Source organism: Harpegnathos saltator, unplaced genomic scaffold, assembly GCF_003227715.2.
Source record: "Harpegnathos saltator strain DR-91 unplaced genomic scaffold, Hsal_v8.6 scaffold115, whole genome shotgun sequence".
In the NCBI taxonomy this organism is placed as follows: Eukaryota; Metazoa; Arthropoda; class Insecta; order Hymenoptera; family Formicidae; genus Harpegnathos; species Harpegnathos saltator.
In genome coordinates, this window is record NW_020229890.1 from 831,124 (window position 1) to 856,496 (window position 25,373).

General features: G+C 51.3%; 1 protein-coding gene across 9 annotated transcripts in view; it reads right to left on the reverse strand.

Moving 5' to 3' along the window:
- Positions 1-25,373, reverse strand: part of LOC105188283 (MAP7 domain-containing protein 1) — a 204,140-nt gene that overhangs the window by 70,003 nt on the left and 108,764 nt on the right. Inside the window, exon 1 of one of the 9 annotated variants that reach the window (XM_025302854.1) lies at positions 10,108-11,976. The exons of 7 other annotated variants lie outside the window; for them this stretch is intronic. In XM_025302854.1, the coding sequence (XP_025158639.1) occupies positions 10,108-10,270 (163 nt within the window). In that variant the 5' untranslated portion in view covers positions 10,271-11,976. Of the gene's footprint in view, positions 1-10,107; positions 11,977-25,373 lie in introns of those variants that run through there. One more of the 9 variants, XM_025302867.1, reaches the window with a different exon arrangement.

Consider the following 25,373-nt stretch of genomic DNA (forward strand, 5'->3'; position numbering starts at 1 on the left):
GCCCCTTCAGCAATCTGACCCTCCGAATCCTCTTAACAGAGCAACGAGAGAGAAATCCGCGCACTTGCGATTCGGAAAATACAATTAACCGGCGATCGCTGCACTCTCCGAGAGATTATTTCTCGCTGGTAAGGGCGGAAGGACAGAAGCGACACAGGACGACCATGAAAGTGTCGGGGATGTTCCGAAGGCGATACGGAGACGTAGGTAAGAACAATCCGCGATGAAGGTCGCCGCAGTCTCCGGTTTTGGCAGCCTTCTGATTCCCAAGAAACTTGGTCTTCTCGAAGACACGGGACGTTCCCGAAGGCCGGGACGCGTTGTACATGCAAGTACAACGCGATCTCGCCGTCGACGTGAACGTCGAAACGGCGAAACAAGTAGTCGCGATAACGCCGCTCGTCGGCCGAAAGGATCTCCTCGATGTTCGCGCGGTCGCGCTAACTACGAGGTTACGTACAGTCCACGGCGACGTAGACTGCGGCGACGAGGAATTAAATGCCCTCGCTTTTTTGCGGCGCGGCGTCGCATTAAAAAGCCGCGCACTTGGTGGCTTACGCCGCGAGTCGCGCAGGCCGGGACAAAAGTGCCCCGCCAAGAGCGGCCATTGTGGACTTGATACGCCGTGGCGATGTTATTAGACTCCTCCGCGAAGAATGCATTAAGTCAAATATATTCCGGCGAATAATACGCCGAACGCTTTACCGATATGAAGCGCTCTCCGTCCCGCCGCCCGCCATCGCGGGCGCTCGGTATTATTTCGTAAAGCCGCGACTGGATCCGCATTGTCTTATTCAAATCTTCTCACGACAGCCGGCGGGGACGCGAGGCGGAAATGAAGACAGGATACCGCGCGCGCGCGCGGTCTCTTCCCTAGGGACGCAGCGATAAATCGATAATATCGAGAGACGAATATCGAATATTTATCGATATTTTTTTATCTCCGATAAAATCGACATATCGATATGAATTTGATATTGATATTTCGTATTTTTCAGTTACAGCTCTGGGGGCCTGTCACGACCGAGATGAAAATTACAAAAGTGAAGTATTCACTAGAATATACGTATATTATGTAATTGATCGATATCTAGTAAATTCGCCCACTTTTCACCTCGATCGTTGAACCGTAGAATAGATCTCCTGCTCCATGTATGCCGTGATCTTTGGCAAACGACTGCGGTTTGTATCACATATTTTCTAATAAGAATATGACAATAAATTATATGAAGATACAAATTTTTTAAAATCTTTCGTGTATGCTCTTTACATGCGTACGCCTATATGTATACATTTTTTTATACAGATATCGATATAAGTATTGATATTTTTCAAAATTATCGATATTATCGTTATTGATGGTTCTAAATGACGATAACATCGTTATCGATATTTTGAGAAATCGTTGCATCCCTACTCTTGCCTCTATCTGAATGTCGATGGACCGCCTACGTCTGCGAGGCGAGTCTCGGCGGAGAATCGGCTATTCCTGATAGACGCCCAGCCGGCATATCCGACCCCGCGTCGGCGGTCAAACGGCGGACGTGCGAAGCACCACGCCAGGGGAGCAGGGAGGAAGGGGGAGTCGTGCGATCTAGCGATCGAGCGTGGAAGCGAAAATTTTCGTTTGCATTACGCAAACGCCCGCTTCGTTCGTCGACTCCCAACGTCATTTTATCGCACGTACAACGCGCATTCGCGTAAGCGAGCGAACCCGCGGAAGACCGACCCGTCGCGAACGACGAGCCGTCCGCGAGGCGATTAACGCGGACTAATTACGATCGAAATTCGCGCTCGTGGGATTTTCGCCCCGTGGGACGCGTGAGATGTGCGACGACGGGCTGAAAATGGACAAGACGTGCGTGCGCGTGTGTGTCGCGAGCGTGACGCGCGACGACATTATTCCTGTGTACAGAATCACTCGGCGAAAGTAGGCCGCCGCGCCGGCAGGCACACCGGTGTGGATGAAAACGTTCCTGCGACGTCACGTCGCGTCGCGTCGCAAAAAGGTTGACGATGAAAATCGTTTCAGCGCACAGTCATGCAGCGAAGCGAGGCGAAATTGTGTTTGCGCCGACGCGTGTCGCACGTACGGCGGGGCGGGGGGCGGGGGGGGAGGGGAGGGGGAGGGGGAGCGAGCGATTTCGCGCGAACACGCGATAAGAGTGTCTTAATCTCGGCCCGTCGTATTTCGGCCCGAGGTGGGCGTCGTCGATTCCGCAGGAGCACGCGCGTTGGCTCTCGGCAAAAGCGATAATTACCGGGCGCCTTATCGAGCGTCATTCATCGTAATTGTCGCTGCGCAAGAGAGCGCACGTCATTGATACTTGATTAACGGCGCCCTTGTAATGTTAATTAAATCAAATTCGCCGGCGTGCGGAGTGCACGGCCGTGCGAAAGAAATCCGATTAAAGCGCGCACGACGCGAGTTATCGCCACGACAATTGAGCGACTTCTTCCAGTCGGGAGGGGGGGGGGGGAGGGAGGGAATGTACCACGTGAATAATAAATCTTCCCTTTTAATTGCGCTCTAAATACGGACGACAGCTGAACATTCACGGCGGTTCACCGTCGGTACTCGAGAAGCCCCCCTCTGCAGTCGATATTTATCGAACGCGTTTTAAACGTTTTATCGATTCTCCCTGATAAGACGCTCCGGATCCCTCTCCCTTGCCTCGTCAGATTGACGTCTCACGACGTCGCAGCTGCGCTATCGTTGTCACCGAAGCTCATCGGGGGCGTGGATGTTGAGCATCTCGACGGGAGGGTGAGGAGTCTCGCTCTTGGCATTCAAGAGCTCATTAAGAAAGACACGTAACTATCGACAACTCGACACGCGCGCGGCCGCACGCACGGCAGATTTTCCCACGAGTTCGAAGGTTCTACAATTAATTGCTCGTCACGCTCGATACTCTTTCGAGACGGGGGCCGTTGCTTTCGGCCGAAAGTGGCCGAGAAAGGACTTTCTTCCATCTACCTAATGGTACTACCGCGCTATTCTCGCGCCCGTATTCGAGCCGTGCGAAAGGCAGAGAAATAGAGAAAGAGAGAGAAAGAGAGAGAGAGAGAGAGAGAGAGAGAGAGAGAGAGAGAGGAGAGAGAGAGAGAGCGCAGCCCCGCAACGAGTGCATACGATGCGCTGGGTAATTCGTGGCCCCTTGCGCGCGAATTAAGCCCTTTTGAGCACGTACAACTCTCCAAGAGTCTCTCGGCCGAGGGCGACTAGGGCTCTCTTCTCTCCCACTCTACTCTCTTCCTTATTAATATATTTTTTCTTTAATTTATATATATTCTTCTAATTATATATATATATATATATTTCTTCAATAGTATGAAAGTAGAGTCTGATTATAGTTGTCTAGGCATCATACATGACTTCCTCGTCGGACACGGTGTATTAAGTCGAGACGCGAAATTACACTCATCTGGCCAACGTTTTATTCTCACTTAATTAAAGCCTTACCCCATCTCGGCATTTTATTCGTTATTATATATAATTATGTCTTTTCCTCTTTTTTATATTATTCTATTCAGTGATCCATATATCTTCCTCCTGCCGCAGCGCTCTTGAACGGTACACTCTAGAGTGACGATAAACGCATCTCTCTCTCTCTCTCTCTCTCTCTCTCTCTCTCTTGCAAGCCGACGATAACGACGTGTATCGTAAAAGGCGACTCTGAGATACGGCACACCGATCATTTTCGCTTCTCCCGCCGGCCGCGGCCGCGGGAATGCAAGCGCGTCGGCGCGCGCAATATCGCGTGACCGGCGCGGACTTCCTGCAGGCCTGCGCGCCGTATGCAAATTCTCCTCTAATCTCGGGAATTAATCCGGCAGTAATTTACCTCGTCTTGTCTTTAAAAGGCCGTTTCGACGGCGCCGCGAGCCGCCGCCATCCACCGCCTGCATCGGGCTCCACGGCACGGCGGTCGGGCGCGAGAACACGGCGCGTGAATTTCTTTCCAGCCGATCGCGCGACGCACAATTGCGCTCGAGCGCGCGATACCGATACCGGTGTATCGATGTAGCGCGGCGAACAGGCGAGTGTCGGTGCTCGAGAGCCGGTCGCAGAAAACGCCGCATCTCGCGTTCCCTTGCCATTAGTCTCGTCTTGCGGCAAGTTTCCCATCGGTTTCGTTTGCCTGGCGATCGAGACCGCGGCAACGACTCGCTCGTTGAAACGAAACAAAAGGTCGAAAGACACAAGACAACTCGGCACGACGACGAGTTCGCCAGTTTCGCTCGCTCCGCGCGACCGCAGCGCGCTGACTGCGCTACGTACCGCGTGCGTCCGGCCGACGTAAACGGCGGCTGTTTTCGACGTGGTACTCACCTGAAACAGAAAGAACAGAGAACGTTACGTCTAATTGCAATCATCGGGTCGCGACGGGTTATTACGTAACGTCGCGTCGCGCTCGCGACGAGCGCTCCGACTTTTGGCGCAATGCAGATAAAGATATTCCTGAGCGCGCGATTAGACCGACCAATCCCGACTAGAAATTTTCCTCAGATTCACCTAACATTGAGCAGGACCTAATAGGGTGAGTGAAAGGTAATCCTAAGTAAGTCAGTTCTTATAGTGTCCTAACGACAAATGAGTAAGGGGAAGACCTTTATAAGACCTTATAATGATTGGGTGATCCACATTAGGACCTTAATGTACCAAGCTAGTGTATGACATAATATGGTTCAGTTAATCAGATCCTTGTCGGGATCTTACGTATTTATTGTACCTAATATGATTTGCATCATCAAGTTTTAACAAAAGAATTTTTGGCTGTCATTTCCAAATATAAAGACGTTTGCATTGAAAAGACACTTCAGATCACTTGAATATATTTGTAAAATGCTGTAGAAACTGTCCTTTTTCTAGCAATCAATAAATAGTTGTAAAATTAACGTGACATGCAACTTTTCTCTTTAACACACTACTTTGTGTCTTGTCACCTTGTGATACTTTATGATCTTATGATATTCATTTGATGTTTCTTTTCCGAAACATTTTACAAGTATGCTCGAGCGATCTAAAATATTATTTCATGCAAATATCTTTTTATTTCATGTGATCAGGAGCCACAATTTGGAAAAAAAAAAAAAACGTAATAAGGATTCCATAAGGTAACTCAATAAGAACCTGATTGTAAATCCTTACTAAGATCCTGATATCCACGCTACGTTGCCTGACTTACTAGGACTCGATAGTATTATCTTATTGGAACCTGATGTCCAAATGAGGTTAACCTGACCAGGAGCATGGGATAAATTTCTAGTCGGGATCTATACGATAGTCTAATGTTAACGTTCTCTCACGTCGCCCAGTGCGCGACGCATTGTACACCTCTCGGTAATAAAACATCCGCAGCGGGGAGCGAGGGGAGGAAAGTAGGCGCGTGAAGATAGACGTGCCTTTCTTTCGTGAGCTATCGCTGCGTCAGACGTATCAGCATTCAGAGATGCGATACCGCGTGTTGCCGTCGGCAGTCTCTCTCTCTCTCTCTCTCTCTCTCTCTCTCTCTCTCTCTCTCTCTCTCTCTCTCTCTCTCTCTCTCTCTCTCTCTCTCTCTCTGAAGCGATAGATGTAATCGAGACGAAGCTTCAGCGATCAGGACCTCTTGCTTTCGATAGCTCGAGGGCAGGACGATGAACATCCCGTCCACGAAGTATTACGCTACTCGCCCGGCGGAACGAGACGAGATTGCTTGTTCTAGTTCCCAGCTATCGATACATGACGCGGTGGAGGGACAATGAGCGACTCGCGACGGGAATCCGTATTGATCTGATCCGATGTAAACATGTCGCGAGCAAACATCGCATAATCTCCTGTTAAATTTTGCCGCCGCGCGTTAAACATCGATTCCAACGGGATCTCGCGCGCGCGTCGCTATTTCCCGACATGCTTGAGCGATTTGTCCCGTCATCTCGCTCGATCATTCACACAGCGAGAACCGCCTCGGTCGGATTAACGCAGCATACGTTACAGCTCAGAAGATGACCGCCGCAACCGTATTGGTTTATCTCATGAGTCTTTCACAAGAAAGACACGGTGCGCGACTTTCCTAACCTTGACCTCGAGCATTTTTCCGATCGTACCCGCGGTTGAGGCCGCGAAAACGTGGCCGACGACGGTGTGATGCTTTCGTCATCCCGAAATCACCGAGAATTCACAAAATTCTGAGATACAGATTTGAAGATGCGCGCGACGCGCGCATGTTTCGATCCGTTCGCGGGGATTTACGGTCCGCTGCCGGGGAAAGGTCAGCCCTCGCGTGAGCGAGAGACGGGCTTCAGAGCCCTTCTGGGAAATGGAAATCGGAAATGAAGAGCCCCCGCCGTCCATCGTCCAGTTACGGATTCGTGCGTTGCGTCTCGGCCGTGCGCAAATTAATGAAGACGACGCGGATGGAAGACAGTAGCAGGCCGCGCGAACGGCGAGCCAATTAATTGGGGCGTGGATTGATTTAGCCCGTAATTAACAATCACCGGCTGCCGCACCGGCGCCCTTCCGCAGCGTCGAGAGGCGCGCTTCCTGCCCGCACGAGTTCGATAATAGAATCGCGAGTGCGATCACGCGCTACTCGTTACTCGCTAAAATCGCAAAAATCGTGCCCGCTCGCTCGCGGCGGCGTCTCATTCAGCGCGATGTTCCCTCAAAAGCCACATATACACGCTGGTGGTTGGGGCGATCTCGCGATTCGACTTCCAGAAAAGCGATTCTTGCAGACTGATCTTTCCGGAACGGAGAATCGATTTTCGATCCGCTTTATTCATCAATATTGCTTCGTTTAATAAAGAAAGAATTCAACTGAGGTCGACGTTTGAAAGGATCGAGCAGAAGAGAATCGATTTTTAGAGATCGATTCTCTGAAGATCGAATCGAGATCGCATCATTAATTAACTAGCACGCACAAACGGCGCGTCCAAGAAACGGCATTCGATTCAAGAATTCGAGAAATTAGTCGAACGCAATTTTGGCCGACGGTCACGATTGGATTTTCGACGAATTGCAGGTTCCAGATACATTTCTCACGCGAGTCGCCGAATTATCGGCCGATTTATCTCATCGGCGAGACCGCGCACCTATGGGAGAACACACATCGCGTTGAACACATCTAAAAAAAAATTACGGTAATTATGCATAAAAGAAGCCGCCCCTCCGATTTAATTTATTTTTAAATATGTTGTTGCGGAAGTCTTCCTGAGTCGTTTCATATACATTTATAACGGTCGAACACAAATAGCTTCGGAAATACAAGCTGAGAAGCAATGAAAGTAGTAAATATGAAAATTCATTTAAAGTAATGAATCACCGAAGCATACACACACACACACACACACACACACACACAGGGCCTTCAGCCCCCCACCCGCACCCCCCCATCGTCTGGTCGAACTTGCGTCACGTGGAAAATCGCAAACTCATGTGACACAGAACAATACGACTTTCCATATGAAGCGAGTTTCGTAGCGATAACCGCGTTTTTGGATGCAAAATGGCTGAAATCTTCCCAATTCCCAACGATAGTACCGAATAAAAAATCATCATTAAACATTTATTTTTATACTTGTTATTTCTATCCTTTCTCAACCTGTATCTCCGAAGCTATTTGCGTCCGACCCTTATATGTGCATACGAAACGACTCAGAAAGACTCCCCCGACAACATATCTAAAATTAAATTAAATCGAGGAGAAAGCCCCTTTTATGCATAAATACCAACCAAAATCGCTCTTCTGAAAATCGATCCCCGTCATTGATCGCGCGACTCGTATCTCAATTCAACGGTGCGACTCGACTCCGAATCAATCGTCGTCATCGTCGTCATCATCGAGTTGGCACTCGAGAGGACTCGCGCGGCGAGCAGCGCCGTCGCGTGTTTCGCGCGCGCTCGAGTTTTCAGCGCGTGACATCAGCGCGGATTTCATTAGTCACGGCGCGAGCGTGCGCGCCGTGTAATTGCCCGGTTGGATCGGCCGAGGGAACGATCGTTCCCAGAACGCGACTGCGAAACTCCGAGAGGCCGTGCTCGCCAAGCAGCCGGAATTTAATAAGCTTAACGAGAGAGACGCGAGATTTTTATCGCGACGTCGCCCGCGCGCCGCCGCCGCCGCGCGCCAATTCCTCTCCTCGTAAGCCGCGTTATTTCGCGCATCTCCGTCGCGTGCGCTGGTCCCTCCGCTCCGGCCCTCCCCCTCTCGTCCACGATGGACTCGCGTGTGCAAGACTCCGCGATGACCGCGTTCGCGGTCTCCTTTTCGCGACTGTCGAGAGAGACTCTCGCGAGAACTCGGCCGACGCCAAACGGATGTCACCGTAATCGCCGCGGTGTTCTCGCGTTATCATCATGTCAGGTTAATATCACGTCACAGGAGGCCGTCAGATGCCGCTAAACGACGACGACGACGACGACGACGACGACGACGACGACGACGACGACACATACACGTCTAAATTGCACGGTGAACATTGAAAACCACAGGCTCGACGCGAGCGAACTAGTTCGCCGCTAACGAGTTTTCTCGCGCTTGTGCGACGGCCCGCCGCCGAATTATAGATATTAATGCGCGATTATCAGATCCTTGTCGCGAAGCGCTCGCGGTGGTCGCCGCGTTTTCCGCGCGTCCTTCATCCCGAGCGGCCCGACCCCGCCCGAGGAAGCCGTCGTCGCGCGTCGTCTCAGGACGTAAGGCGCGCGCGCACTCCTGGTGTCACTCGTAAATGAAGCGGGCAAACTGAGAGGCATCCTTGAGGCACGCCGAAGGCGATCCACCGACGCCACTTAGCGTCCGATTGCATAGCCGATTCGTCGTGCCGACGTTGATTTGAATCGCAGAAGTACGCTCGGCGCGAGCGGACCCTCGAGAGACGCGCTCCGCCGATGGAAATTCAGGGGCTTCTGATCACTCGACGCGCGCGGCAAGCGAAATTGTTCATTAACGGGGTAAATTGACGCTCCCGCGGCCGAATCGTCGCGGCAGCCGGCGGGACGCGATCGTTTTCCGTGCGTCTGCTGCTTGCACGATGGCCGCGATGTGTCGGGGAAGAGCTTCCTCGCCCGTTCGCGTGGAGAACGATGCATGGAACGTTAAGTGAATAATTGAGGAATTGAAAATAAAGGAGAAGTGACTCGAGAGAGATGCCACACGGTGGCATCGCCCGAGAGACACCGTGAGACGCGATCGAAATCTCGCTCGTTATGTCAGTCTAATAAACGATTATGGCGCACATAAATCGCGCGAGGATCGATATACCGATGAGCGGCGGCGGCGTCGTCGTCGTCGTCGTCGTCGGCCGCCGTGGGCGCGCCGCTTCCTCCGTTTATATTGAAATGATCGCGCGCGCGCGATCGCGATGGGGAAGAAGAAGCGCAACCGTGCGCGCACAGACGCGCACTCAATGTTGGGAACCTAATGCGCTCCCTCGTAAACTCGCAATCAAGTGGGCAATCTCGAGTCGCCTCGAATATAAATTAGATCCCGCCGCTGTGCTGCTCCGCAGTCCCGACTGATTGCCGGCTTTTTATACTTTGCAATTTTTGCCCGCGCGCTAAGGCCTCAAGCATTAAGGCCGCTTGCCTGTCCCTTCGCGTGCGACGGCGTAATCATGTGATTAATAATCGCAGAATTGAAAGCAAACAAGTGACCGAAGTAAAAAAAAAAACGAAAAAAAAAAAAAACCCAGCAACCAAAGCAACTCGCGCGAACAAACGAGATGGATATAATTATATTTCTTTTGTACACTCCGTCGGGACACTTCCGTCGATAAAGCGATTATTATTATTATTATTATTATTATTATTATTATTATCGTCCGACGGACATGGAAATATAGCGAAGATATTTTTCCTGAATTTCGCGATACGCGCGTGAGAGAGCTCCGCCGAGACACCCGTGGGTGAAAGGTGACGGCGCGAGACACTTCGCGCGAGAGACAAAAGAAGAGGAAAAAAGAGAGAGAAAAAGAAAAAGAAAAAGAGAAAAAAGAACCAGGCGGCAGCAACCCGGCCAGGTTGGCTTTCGCCAGCCGAAATACCGCGTTGTTGCCCTTCGTCGTCCCAGACGGTCGTCTCTTTCTTTCCCAAGCGCGCTTTACCGCGTCGGTTTTCTTTACCTTCGCGAAAGTGCACCTTCCTGGGCGGTCGATGCCTCGTGTGCTCGTGGACGGGGAGGTCGTGCGGGCCGAGGTTCTCCCTCGACAACGAGCTCACCAGGATCCCCCTCAAGGTCGCGAGGGTGCTGCTGGGAATCTCTCTATTCATTTCGCCGGCTCCCATAATATCATCGGCTGCCCGCGCCGGCGCAACGTCTCACTTGGAAGGACGAACGGCGGCGACGGCGATTCTCGTCCGGCATGGCTTTTACGGCGCGGCCGTAGCGACGCGTTACGTCGTGTTACATCCTCACGCGGCGCTATGCGCGTCACGGGCGGACGTAAAACTCTCAACCGCGCCCGTACGTCGTTCACTCTCTGTCCTTCACTCCGGGGGGGGGGGAGGAGGGGAGATACGAGGGGGTGCTTCGACGAGACGCGAAGCGCCCGGTTCTCCCGAGTCTTGCCGAGTCCAATCGCTCGGCGAAATTACACTCCTCGCTCCGCTTTACGGCCGATAAACGTCGTGCCGCGAGTTAACGTGGTAATTCGCGCGAAAGGCTGATTAAAAGTTCACGCGTCGCGGACAACCGAAGGCGAAAGTATCGAAGCCGAGGAGAAGGTATCGCGAGAGGGGGAGAGAGAGAGAGAGAGAGGGAGGGTTTCACCGGTGTGTTCGCGTAATCGCCCGGCGCCGTTCTCCTCTTGCTCATTGAACTCGGCCGCGACGCCTGGACGGTGGAAATCATTAATTTCACGATCGAGACACGGGCTCGTGCATCTATCTTGAGAGAGGACAAATCGATTTCCGCGGCGAGAACGCGACGGTAGGTGTCGCGTATCGCCGACCGCGACGCGATACTCCGATCGATCCGCGCGGGGGAAGAAAAGCGCGCGCGCCGCGTGACGTCTCGAGATCGTGACTGCTTTTTACAAAGAGACTTGTCCGCGATCGCGCGTTGCGTCAGCGTGTAAATTTAATCGGCCGTTCTCGGCGGAAGATAACCTGCTCGCTCTGTCTCTCCCTCTCTCACTCCGTCCCTCGCGCGCGCGCGCGACTAAAGGTTGCGATCGCCGATCTCTCTCCGCGATAAATTTGGCTCGACGATGACCGAGGCCGATAGATCCTGATTCAGTGATACATAAATACCACGTCGATAAGCCTGCGCCGAGTGACGCGCGCGCGCGCGGCTGATTACTGATTTTCTCGGCTAATCGGCGCTCGCGATTGCACGACGCTTCCGAGAAAATTCATCGCAAATGACGGGATTTGTCTCGAGTGACCTCTGCGAGCAGGAATTCCGCAGGCGTTCTTATCGCGACGCTCCATCTGCCGACTCTATTCTGCCTCTGAGAATTGGAGTTCTTCAGCGGAGCTTTATCGCTAGTTGCTGCGATTGATACACATTGGTGATGGGACTGCGTGGAGAACAGATAAGCGTGTTAGCGCATCGCGTCTATAATCCTAAGCGTTCTATTTCGAGAGGCGGCACGTCCGAGAGGCGGAATTTCCGGAAATGTATCGCCGGACGATCGAATCTCTTAGTAATTTGCGCTCGGATTAAATGTCGAAAAGGTGAAACCTCGGCCGGCCTCCGTATCCCCCCGTCGATCAAATCTCCATGCGATTTGCATTCAGATTAAAAATTTCGTCGGAAAAGCGATTTTCCTGTAATTCCCTTTTCTCTCTTTCCCCCCCCCCTCTCTCTTTTTCTCTTTTTTTTTTCTCCCAGAGGACTTCTTACGTGTGCAAACGAACCGAATTCCGACCCACAACTACGGCATAATTTCCCCGCGCATGACGTTCTCGCGTAATTACGCGAGTCCTTTGCGAACGCGCCGCCGCCGCCGCCGTCGGCGCGGTAGCGGACTAACCGGTTAGAAAAATTTAATTAGCACCGGCGCGCAACTAGCGCGAGAGCGATCGCGTCGCGTCGCGTCGCGACCGATTCCCAAAGGCCCGTCGAAGCCGAGCGCACTCGTCGAAGCACCCGCTCGTCGCCGCGACGCGACGCGACGCGACGCGACGCGACCTCGAACATTTAGAAATCCCCCTTGCCGCATTACACCTTTCCTTTTCTGCCACCGGCAATCGCGCGCACTTTGGGGCTGCGGCGTGGCACGCAATGCGCCGCGGCTCCGTTGCATTCCACGTCGCACACACGACGCACACTCGGCGGAACGAAGCACCCGCGCACGCACTCTCACACTACTCACTCTCGGCGCACACCGGTTCGATCGGTCAATTATCGCGAATGATTAACTAATTAACCTCGCCCTTTTCCCTGCGTCTTCCTCCTCCTCCTCCTCCTCCGAGAGAGAGAGAGAGAGAGAGAGAGAGAGAGAGCGAGAGCGACTCCCAGTAGTCGAGGGAGCACTCACAGCACGCGCATCTTGCGAAAGTATCGATATGCGGGCGCCAGCGTAACGCGACGATTGTTTAACGAGCGTGAGCGTCCTCGTCGTCGTCGTCGAACATGCTCTCGAGTATGTGACTGACTCGCTGGAGGAGCTACAGGTTCCTCCGCGGCGCGAGTTCTCTTCTCTCTCTTTCTCTCCCTCTCTCTCTCTCTCTCTTTTCGCGCTCGTACTCCTCTCTCCCACTCGATGCGTCTTACTCCGCGATTACCACGCGGATAGGTGACTACCTTCGCTAAGGTAAGGTGCCTCGTACTCCCGTTTGTTGCCGCGATGGAGTGGGGAACGGACACCTGTATACCTGCCGATGCACGTCTCTCTCGCAAGACGGCCCGCAAGAGCGCCCCGCGATGAGAAATGGTCGCGAAGGCGAGTCGCGTAATAGTCGATCGAGATCTGCTACGGAGTCTTTCTCTCTCTCTCTCTCTCTCTCTCTCTCTCTCTCTCTCTCTCTCTCACTCTCTCTCTCTCTCTCTCTCTCTCTCTCACTCTCTCTCTCTCTCACTCTCTCTCTCGCTCGCTCCGTCGGCAGCCCCGCTTCCGTCGGAACCTGTTCCAACGAGTTGAATAACGTCGCGGTGACGTTGACTGTTTTAATTATTTCATTAGAGATCGATACGGTTACTTAAGCGCATGTGCGAAATATCGCGGAACTCTATTAACAAGTCATTACGTTATCTGCGATATGATAATCGAGGTATGCTAATGGTCTTGGACGAGCGAAACCGGCAGCGCCGGCCGTACTCGGTGTGTGACTCAATGAGTAGAGAAAAGTACAAGTATCTGCTCACAATGCAGAAGCGAGGGGGAGGGGTGTGAAGCTTCATACGTCACGTTTACTTCAGATTACTTCATACGACGTCATCTCGCAGTGCACGAGTATCGACGCGTAGGCGCACGAGTTTACGTGCTCGTGAGCAACTACGATTGTTCTTCACGCTATCGTACAACGTAGCCTGGGAAATTTTTATCTGCGCGCCGATGACTTTTCAAAAAGTGCCGGGGATAGTGATATTTCTCTTCAGCCAAGGACGTTATTAATTATTTTTACAAATATTCATTTACGGAAATGTCATGCCGCAAGAGTACTACGAGGGAGAAAATGGATTTCTCCACAGAGTATCATATTTTCAAATTTTACATTAATTACATTGCATTAATTATGTTTTTAAATTTTACATTAATTTCGTCCAAAGCGCGGACACCAGGATGAGCATTTAAACTCAACGCCGTTCCACGCATCACCTGCGACGTGCTTGTTTGTCTCCTGTTTCGCAATTTAGGGCCGGTCGTTCCAACTTCTTGTACGTTGTAAGTTAACTGATAGATAAATCATATGTGTCTGTCTTCGTTTAAATTGGAGGAAAAACAAAGATAAACGTATGATTTAATTGATAGTTAATAAGTTGGTTAACAAGAGATAGTCGGTAAGTTAGCTGATAGTTAAATCATACGTTTATCCTTGTTTTTCCTTTAATTTAGACAAAGACAGACATGTGATTTAATTATCAGTTAACTTACCAAGAAGTTGGAACAACCGGCCCTTAAGGGGACTGGAGGGTCAGATTACTGAAAAATCGTGCTTGTTTCCTGATAATATCTTGTGTGACGAACTGAATAAATGTGCAAGAATAAAAATGTTCGATATATTTATATAACATATGAAGAGTAGAAAAATTTTGTTTATTAACAAATATTCATATAAATATACGTCCACTTAAATTTTAAGCGCGTTTCTCTCGAAATTTTATTGTTCTGCTTTTTGCAGTGATTTCTCCGAAACTGAGCTTCGTATCGATTTGAAATTTTAAAGCAACAATATTTGTTCGTCCGGCTCTCAGGTGAACCATGGACAACTCCGTCCGAAATATTTCATTTCGAAATGTTAATTTTTTTATTGTAAAAGAACTGAAAATTTTGAATTTTTTCCTAATAATAGCTGCCATTTTGTTAATTTTGTTCGATTTTTTTTCTAACGGTTCACCGGATAATGATGAGCCTCCTTAAGATTTCTAGCTAAAATTCGCTCCGATCGGACCACCGAGAGCCGAGATATTACTTGCAAAAACAACTTGGAAAAAAAAAAAAAAAAAAGGAGAGTATATTTCAGCTATATATATATCGTATATTTATACGAGTATTTGTTAATAAACAAAATTTTTCTACTCTTCACGTGTTGTATAAATATACCTAAAATTTTCATTCTTGCACACTTATTCAGTTCCTCGCAAAATATTGTCAAAAACAAGCATGATTTTTCAGCAATCTGACCCTCCCTCCGGTCCCCTTAATGTACTCAAGTCTTTTTTCTGTACTCTTCATCCATCGCGAAGGCTGCGCGTCTCTCTGCTGGGCGACGGCCGCGTCAGCGCGGCTGTCTCTACTCGGCGGCGGCCGAGGCGCCGCGTCGGCGCTACTAGACGCGGCCGCGCTCAGGCGGCTGCATCTACTTAGCGACGGCCGTGCTCGGCGCGGCTGTATCTACTGCGCGGCGGTGTCTATCAGGGACGAGCGAAGTCTGCGCGGCCGCAATATCGCTGACAGCAAGACGACCGCAAATGCTACCACCGGCCGAGGTTCGTGGCTGGAAAAGACCGTTGCCGGTCGGAGTCGAAACCGGTGCAGCAAACTCGGCGAGAGTTGAAGTCGAACATCGTTGCATGCGACAACGATCCTTTCCGCGAATCAGCGCGGCACGCGATGATCGGGGCAAATAAAGTCTGTCGTCCATCGCATCGGAAACTGTACTCATCCGAATTAAGGTCGATTCACATTATACAGCACGGAGCGCGTACCGGCACCGACACGACAAAACTTTAAAACACGCGTTTCAATGAAACTATTCACCCTAACCGACACCGCGATCTGCACCGGGATTCCGTCAACGGGACGTACCGCCCGACATTCTCGCAAACAATATTTTGACGGTGCGTGTCGGTACGTCAGTCTGAATCAGAATAAGAAAGCGGTAGAAAACGAGCGCAGCAGAGGATGGAGCGGGAAAAATTAAGCGAAAATGTTAATATTCTGTCGGTGAAATTGCCTCACGGCACGATATATTTTGTTTCTGTAGTACAGGTTCGATAAATTTTAACAAATCATAAAATTTACACTGCGGCATTCTAAAATACTGACAAAACTTGTGTCGTCATATTTTAGTAAGTTTTTGAACAATGCTCTCCGATATTCTCCTTCAAAAGTTTTCTCTTCTTTAACATTGGATATACCCCCATTTTCGATTTCTTTTTCTTCATTCTTTTTTTTCAGTTCGGCTTCCTCTTCGTCTAAAGGTAAGGTTGAAAGAGCCAATTTATCATCGCTGGACGACCCATCCATTGTGACTGCAACGTCAATTGACGGACAGTTACCGGGACTGAACCGAGTCTGAACATACGCATTAATTTGTCGTAAAGTGTGAATCGACCTTTACACGTCTGAGGACGAGGCTGCCGTTGAGAGCAACTCGCTCGCGCTTATGACGACATAAGCCGTGACAAGTAACTCGTGTTCCGTCGAGACGGTAACGATTCCGCGATCGCGGAAGTGCGCGGCGACTGTCGTGCATGGCGGCTGTGCACGCGCGTGACGATGGGACGCGCGCGCGCGCGCGCTATTAACTGCTTTTTACCGGCGATGATAATAGGACTACGCGCCGTAAGGGAAGCGATAGTGAAAATACTTTCACGCCTAATTTGGGCCCGTCACGATACACGTAACGCTTTACTGCTTAGGATGCGAGTGCCAATGCCCTTCCTCGCTGCACTTTCACTGCACTCCGCCGTCATGTGTGTGTGTGTGTGTGTGTGTGTGTGTGTATGCGCGACGAGAGCGCATTCGCGAGCACTCGGCGAGGTAGAAGCGACGAATATTCATGAGATCAGCAGTCGTGCCAAAAATTCGACAATGAAGAGGACTGATTGAGAGTCAGCTGATCATCCGCCGACCGTCCGGTTATGGTCGCGTTTGAGTTTCTCTCAGCGAGCACAGCGGCATATAAACGGCGATCGGGGAATGACGAAAACGGCCTTAAAAGGCGACACTAGCGGACGTTCTCTCGATGAGTATCAACGCGCGCGCGCAAGAATCATACAAATTATCTCGGCGAGCGTTTTCCAGCCGATCTTTTGACTCGACTCCATCGATTCCACTGATCTCTGAGTAGTCCTCGCAGATACACCGTTCCCTAGTAATTTTTCCACTTCGGTAAACTGGCTACTTTCGTTAAACCTCACTTTCGCCCGCACATTTCTGAGAGATTACTTCGGTTAGGCACAATTCACGGGATCGGTGCAAGATTAACGGAGAACACCTCCTCCGTCCGAAGATTCAATCGCTAACTGATATTTCTAGGTCAAACGCGTGTCTTTTCAGGGTCGCGAGATGTCGATGGCATAATCTGCTCACGCTTCAGTGCCACCCATTTCCAGCATTGCGTCAATGTACCCGGCGGTATCTTTGTGATCGCGCGTACACAGCACAGCGCGGTCGTCCGTGAACTCCGTAAATCATCCGTAAAGCAAGAACCGTTCGTGAGCGAGGACCGATCGGACGACGAGATCCATCTCACCGACCTCGGTTGACCTCATAAATAAATCGCGACAGATTTTTCAATGTCACGAGTTCCTTCGGCGAGAGGGAGATAGCAGATATTGTATCGAATTTATTTCCACGGGACGACGCGTTGGATTAAAATTCCAATTGCTTCGATAATAATCGTCGTCGTGGACGCTTTACTTTTACCGTCCGCGCTCGAGAGATATCTCTGCTTTTACACATTAGCTCTGATATAATACAGACGCGCGCGCACACTATAGACGCGAGATCGATCGCGGGGAAAATAAACGCCGCAGCGATCGGAAGAGGGCGAAAATCAAATTCGTGCATGCGCCGTTCGTTGTTCCGACATACAGCACGCGTCTTCGTCGTCGTCGTCGTCGTCGTCGTCGACTCTGAAAATCAACGGCCGACGATCGATAGACGCGCGCGCGCGCGCGCACGGCGGCCGGCAATTTGTCAGCGATGATATCGCCGGTGGACGTTTTTATCGCGACCGACTGTATGCTTTATGGCACAGAGAGGCAACGACAATGTTTCTTCGCCGCGCCGGCCCTCCGCGGGAGCGGCGTTCGAGCGTGTGGCGCTCGTAAATCAGCCGTAAAGTCGAATCGGCCGTAAGTAACAGTGCAGATCGCGGGATTCTCCGGGCGGCCTCGCGCGGGCTGCCGCAAAAATACGCGTTCCACGACGGCGAAGCGCGTCCGTCGTCCTTCGAGACGACCGAGACGCCGCGCGTCGAGCGACGCTCGTCATCGAGCGCTCGCGACGCCGATATTTTCAGAATTATCGCGCGCCAACAGGAAGTTGGCGCATCACGCCGACGTGACGACGAGTGTTTTACTCGCGGAACGTGCGTCTAATACGTACCGATAACGCTGCGACGCGGCAACGCACTCCCGCGGCCGGTAATGACCGTGAAAGGTTGCGCGCGCGGAGAAAGCGAGGAAGTGCCGCTGGACAGTGCGCGGGGTTCCTCACAGGAGAAGGGAGGGGAAAAGCAGAAGAGGGAAAAAATGTCGGGAGCAACAACCGGTCCCGCCGAAACGGCTCGCGATTTCCTCCTCGACTTGTCTCGCGGCTCTATTCGACTTCCTCGTTCTCGCTCGCGCATACTGCGTAATCGCGAGAGAGGCTGAAAAGTCCGCTGGAGACGGCGACTTCGTAAATCTCATCGCCAGAAGAATAGGGCCATTGTGTCGGCCTGCGGCGCGGAGGGACGACGGGCTGGGGAGAGGGGGAGAGAGAAGTTAACAGCGACGGGGAGAGAAAAGAGTCGTTCGCGCGTCGCTGCGCGAATGGAAAATTTCCCGGCGGCGTGCCAGGCGTGACGCGCCGAATTCGAGGCGCGAGGCGGCGGCGGCGGCGGCGGCGGCCTCCGCCTGTCGAGGATCAAAGGACGAGTGGTGTCTCCGTGAAGCGAGTCGCTAGAGGATTCGGGTCGTGCGACCCGACGCGTTCATCAGGATTCCCAGCTCGCAGCTGGAAACAAAAATAACACCTCCTCCCTCCCTCTCTCTCTCACTCTCTCTCGAGGCCCAACACGCGTCTCCGAAATCCCGCCGGAGGACCGGCTCCCAGGACACGGGAGGGGTCGGCGGGCAAGGACGTCAGCTGCGCGACGAGTTTCCAACTATAGGCGCTGGCGGTGTGTAAGGCGAGCTATTAAGGTGTCGGCTGCTGATTTACATCGCAGATCGCGCGTCGACGATAACGCAGGGCCGCGCTTACGCAAGACATTCGTCTCCCGGCCGACAGCAGCGCGTCTTGCTGTGTACGCCGCGCGCGGCACGCCGTTGCTGCATCGCGCCGCGATTTATGCGTCACGTAACACGCCGCGCCGCGGTATTCTCGTCGCGCTGGCTCTTTCGCGGCTCGACGGCCTTGCCGGCGACGCGAGCCGTGACGCGCTTGTGTGCACAACGTCGTCGTCGTCGTTGTTGTTGTCTGCATTACGTGCGCGCTCGAGAGGCACAGCCCCGGAGAGAGGCGTCGGGCTTAATTGCTGGCGCTGACGTTAGGAAAATGCATCGCGCGCGGCGCTCCCGGCCGCGCGCGCAATTTCCAGCCGTGTAATAATAATAATACACGTGGAACGTGCCCGCGCGGAGCAATCGCGGACTCTCCGAAGTCTACGAGCGGGCAATCCGCTCGTCCGCGGCCGGCAGGAAGAATCGGCGCGGCGCGGCGTGGTCCGCCGAGACGCAACAACGAGGCGTACAGCTCGATAACAGGCGGGGAGCCTCGCGCTCGCCGAGAGAACTTCAATCGGGGGCGCTGTATAAAACATCAATCGAGCTCTCGTGCGAGCCGTTCCGCGGTGCGCGCCAATTTTCTCGAGCAGATGCGCGCATCTCGGCTCGCGGTGAATGAGTCAGGAGCACACACACACACACACACACACGGCCGAAGGGGCATTTGTGCGAAGAATGCACGAGTCGGGCTGAATATTTCACGCGTCATGCTTGCTTCAAACTGGACGTATGACGTCACCTCGCAGCCACGATAATGGGCTCTCGAAAGCCGGAGCTCTTCTTCGAGACGCGAAACGACGCCCGCGGTTACTTATCGACGACGACGACGGCGGCGACGAGGCCGTGAGAAATAACGGGCCCCGAGTGGAGTGCGAGTCTCGCGAAATCTATCGGTGAGGAGACCCGGCCCAGTCGAAGCCGTGAAAGAACCATTAAGAAGTTTCCTGGACTGGTTCGACGGAGGGGATCCTTAATCCTCGCGTTCGCGGCGATCGCCGACGGGCTGATGCATTTAAAATTCTAATTCGAGGCGGTTCTTATCTCGCGAGAGGAGAGCCTCTGGTCCTTTTACAGCGAGAGAGAGAGAGAGAGAGAGAGAGAGAGAGAGAAGGGGGAAGGACGAGACTGTGTCGCTTTCTCACTCACCACCACCCCCTATCTCTCTTTCTCTCTCGGGACGAAATTACGACGCGACGTCCTTTCAGCGAGTATTATCTCTTTAGCGAGTACTTTGGCAAATACATGTAAACCTGCGAGTTTGGAAACTTATTTTAAGCTTAAAAGGCTTCGAGACGTGCAACTGACGGAAGTAACTTGCCCATTTAGGAGTTAAGTTCCCGCCTCGGAATTTCACCTTTCAATTCGGCAGTTTTTCGCACGTCGCGGGAGAGCACACACAGCGCGCGTGAGAATATGAAATTATCGAAGTTTCACAAAGTGACTGCAGCTACGAGAAAAGAGAAAGAGGGTGGTGGGACGGGCGAACGAAGAATTATGTTAATTACGAGGCACGCAAAGGGGAGTATCGCAGGAGCGACAACGAGTAGCTTTCTCCTCTCTTTCTCGTGAAAAGAAAAAAACTCGTAAGAACGAAGAACGTTTCTCGATGCAGGAAATTGAAGCGCGCGCACGGAGCGCAGGTCGATTAAAATGTAACAGGCTCTCGCTTCGAGCGAGAAGCTGATTAGAGCGTCGCAATTAAAAAAAGGATGGCGTTACGAAAACGAGCGAAGTGGTCGTCGGGGGGTCGGCAGATAATTGGGGAGCCGCGAATCCCTCGCAAGCTGACCGTCGCGCGGTCGCGGGATTACGACGCGCTTCTACGCGTCATTTACGCGTACGAAAGAATTCGATCGATCGGCAATCGAAGCGCGTCGCGCATCAACGGCCGCGCTCGAGGCCGTCCCGCGCTCTCTCGCGAAGACGCGCGAATGAAAGCCGCGAGACGAACAGATCCGCCGAGCAGGGGGGAGGGGGAGGCGAGCGAGCGACGGAAACGGAAGGTGTGGGTAGGTGGGAACGCAATAATCCAGATCGCTACCGCCAGCATTCAACTGAACTCTAGACCTCGGCGACGCGGATGCCGGACCGTGCGCGTCACGCATCGAGGACATCCCAGCTGGACGGCTGCAAAACGGTAAAGCGCGGGTCTTAAGGCCGGCTATCTACAATAGGTGTAATAAAGCTTTTAGCTTTTTGATCTAAGCTTTACCCACCGCTTCCCATTTCATTTCCTTTATGTTGTGATCTTTATAATATTTATTATCTCTTGCATACAAACAGGGATTTGCTTGCACAATTGTTATTAAAACCTCGTCGTCAATGTCAGCAACATATTCTTCGTTGTCGGACATTTTGGAAAAAAAAAAAAAAAAAAAAAAAAAGTTCGGATCTGCCCAACTTTTGAAGTTAGGAATTAAAGCTTAAGGCCGATTTCTCTCCAAGCCAATAAGAAGAGTTATCTAGGCACATGTACACGTTTTCACGTACGTTTCGTTCTGGTTTGGCAAAATATCCGACAACAAAGAACATGTTGCTGACATTGACGACGAAGTTTCAGTAACAATTGTACAAGCAAATCCCTGTTTGTACGCAAAAGAATAATAAATATTATAATTTTTTCAAGTCGCAGCCGCAGTCGCAACCGATCACAAAACTCCGTATAATCACGTGACGCGCCCGTCATAATCATATTTATTTAATAGTGTGCAGAAGTCGGTGATCATTAGAATAAGGTTATATCTAGTGTTGTTTTATGTGTTACATATCTTTCTTTTTAAATGTCAAAACAATTTAATAAGGAGATAGACTATTATTTGGTAGAACTATCCATGAGTAGTAGAGCTATCCATAGTTTCACCCATATTTACCCGCGTGGTAGTGTCTTATAATACTCCGTAATTATAGCAAATGTCACCATTGCACATATCTTCTTTTTACGTTTCAATCGTCAATCAAATCCATATTTATATTGCAAATGCTCTTGCAATGTCAACAGTATTTAATCGCAACCGCGATCGCCGCCAATCGCAAGTGTGATTGGAAAACAAGAGATCGCAGTCGCAGCCGCGAGTCGCTAGTGTGATACGGTCTTTACACGGCCGAGAGCCGAAACGCTCGTTCGTTTCCTTCGCCAATTCGCGCTGAGAGAGCGCGCGCGCGCTCTCGAGACGATCCCGCTTCTCTCACTCACGCGCGGACGATGCTCGCAGGCGGTCGTTAATAATCTATAGTTACAGTCTCGAGCGGTGTATAAAAAAGGGCTGTAAAAATAAATATCCCGGCAGGAAGAGACAGGCGCGCTCTGTATAAATAAAATGTAGCGCACGCATAAATCTTGGCCCCCGTTTCTTGTTATAAATATCCGGGGAACGAGCGCGATCTGTCGGCCCGGAGCCTCCGCGAGGGAAGAATAATTTTTGCAGAAATCCGGTGAACTTTCTGTCGCGTCAGCCTCTCGAGTGGAATCTCGATCGGTTGATCCTCTTCGCGTCAATCGAATCGCCTCTTTCTTCTCCCCTCGACTCTCTCTCTCTCTCTTTCGAAAACTCGACGTTTTTGCCTATCAATAACGGTCGGCTAACTGCGCCCGCGTTATTACGTTACGTTGCTGAATACACTTTCTACGTTCGCGAGGCGATTTATACGCGAATGCAAACTCGTTCCCCGTTCGATTCCCCGCGCCTTTTGCTCCGTGCCGCTGACCGTAAAAGTCGAGCGACCAGTTCTTAAATCGCCGGGAAATGTATTCCGCGGAATGCGTTATGCCAAATAAAGGCCGATATGGCCGGTTAATACCGCAATAAAGTCGGAAAAAGTGACCCGCATCGCGGCCGCGTGTCGCAAGCGCGCGCACCCGACTTTTATCGGGGAACCAAGAGCCGCGCGCGTTGGGGCCATTATGAAACGCAACGTTCTTTTTCTTTCTTTCCTTCTCTTCTCGTTTTTCTTTTCTTTTTAAATAAACAGAAGCAGGATATTCGATTCACGGTGCGCGACGGATCGGACGGCCTGATTGCAGCCTGCCAACTGACCGGCGAGAGAAACTCATTCCGCCGTGACTTTTCCGATAAACACGCGACTAAACTAGACGCCCTCGTACATGAAAATCCGCTCGTGTGCGACGTTTCTTCACTCGTAAACGCAATTTCACACGGCGAGCGCGTTTCTTAATTGCGCAAAGACGTCGGGCACTCGCGAGTCTCTCGACTTTCGATACCCCTCGCTCGATTCGCTCGATCCCGTCACGTTCTTCTCCCGGACGAAGCGTGATAACGCACGATAACAGACGAGAGTGCAGATCGAACCTGCCTCGACATCAGAGCCTGACGGAAATTAATCGTCCTCGTTAGCGCGACGCTAAACGCGAGAAGCACCGAGGCGGCGGCCACGATCATTCATCTTGGCGAGTCCGCGATTCGCCAAAAAGTCGAGAGCCGTTTCCCGAGTTCGGCAGGAAGCTCGCCAAATCGCGAGCACGTTTTCCATTCGCGCGAAAAAATCCCAGCTGGAAAATCGCCTTTCACTCGCCGGCACGCATTATAAGCGACGACGCGTCGCGCGGCGCGTCCGAATGACGCGCGCCGGGTGAATAAGGACTCGCCAATTCGAAGGATATCGGATTAGCGCGGCTGGGAAGTAAGAGGCGGCGCGAGAGACCGAGAGTCTCTCGCGGGTTCTCACGATTATATCTCGCGATCGCGGTAGCTCGACACCGGCAGAACGAAGCTCTGGAAGGACTGGTTTTCATCTGCTGCGCCGCGCCGCGCTGCGCACCGATACCGTTTTGACATCGGAGACTGTGCGCGCACCGGACGCGATACGATGCTACCGATGATTCAATCGCGAAGTAGGGATGGGCGATAGAAAATATCGATATTTCATATCGATACGTATCATAAATGAAAGTATCGATACATTGGAAATGTCGATATCGGCAATATCGACAGCACTAATATCCTTATTTTTTACCTATGTATGTGCCTACTACATATTTATTTATTGATTTATACTTGTTTGTACCAGAACCTATTATAGTTACCGTTCTTGGAATGCGTCAGAAATAGATGTATTCCTAGTCATTTCATAGGAGAAAAGGAAGGAATCCAATTACATTGACGAATTGCTCAATCGTTGTATAACCGTTGTGTATTTTCTGAACGCAGCCTTATATTTGAGTCCGTCTTAAGTTCATGTTTAGATACCACGTAGCCAATGAAATGATCCGTACAATATGCGAAGATGAAGTTAAAACGGTCTTAAATATAAGATCCGACTATGAATACCGAGCTAAAAGTGTGCAGATTAAAAATATTATTTGTTCAGTTGCTTCAGCGACATTTTCGTTTAAGACGGAGTACTCTTAACAAATTACACGATATGTACGCAAATTCAGAAAGTTTCTTAAATTATCCGCACTCAGGTTAGCATAAAAGTACGCACTCCGAGCAAGCGCGCCTAATAACAAAAAGTTATTTTGCATAGTGCATGTCAATCGAATTTGCCATTAATTTGCAACGGTTTGCGACAATTCAAACGCAAACGAAACTGAGAATGGCTGGGATTGGTAGCGCTAGTTCCAAAAGTTTCGGTACGCTAAGATTTTCGCCCAACAGAATACTAATGACTCGTATTGAACTGTACCGGAAGTCCGATATTGCTCTTGAAATATCGATGCACACAGTAATATTGAAAAGAAAAATATCGACATGTAGATCCAAAAGTATCGATATTTTAAAATATCGATACCGTATCGCCCATCCCTATCGCGAAGGCTCCGGGGAGCGCAACGTGTGCCATTACCGATCGCGGGACGACGGCGCCGTTGTCGGATCGAAAGCCAAGAAGAAGCGGAAGAGATCGGGTCTTCGCGCGGTTTACGGCTCGCGCGAAGCGAGAAATTTCAAGCCCTTCTTCCATTCCGCGGCCGCTTCACCGGCGATCGTCACCGGAGGATATCCCCGGAAGTTGACTCCGCCGCGCTTTTTAGCACGACGTGATTTTTATCCACCGCTCGTTGTCGAAACTTCAAGACGCTCTTCGCATCTTCGCGATATCGATCGTCAGCACGTCTACCTACGATATCACGAGTTGAATGTCTCAGCTCGACAGCGCCGATGCGATAGCAAAGCGGATAAGCGCGATAATTCGCGCACCGATCTGTCTGCGAGAACAGACCTCAAAGGGGTCCAAAGAGAGAGGGCGGAGGGAGAGAGCGAGAGAGACGTGGCTGGCGTATGTGTCTCCGGGCAAGGCCGTCCACATGCGGTTCGCACGAACCGGTGCACCGGCTCGGCCGTCCGCAGGGAAACACACAGCGAGCCGGCGACTGGAAACGCTCGAGATACCGTAGGTAGACGAGAGAAGCAGAGGAAGAGAGATAGATAGATAGATAGATAGATAGATAGAGAGAGAGAGAGAGAGAGAGATAGATAGAGAGAGAGAGAGAGAGAGAGAGCGAGAACGAGAGAGAAAGAGAGCACGACGCCCACCGCTGGAAATAATCGCCGGGACAATAAAGGAGACGGTAGAAAGCCAATTCCTAACTCCGGATCGGTCGAT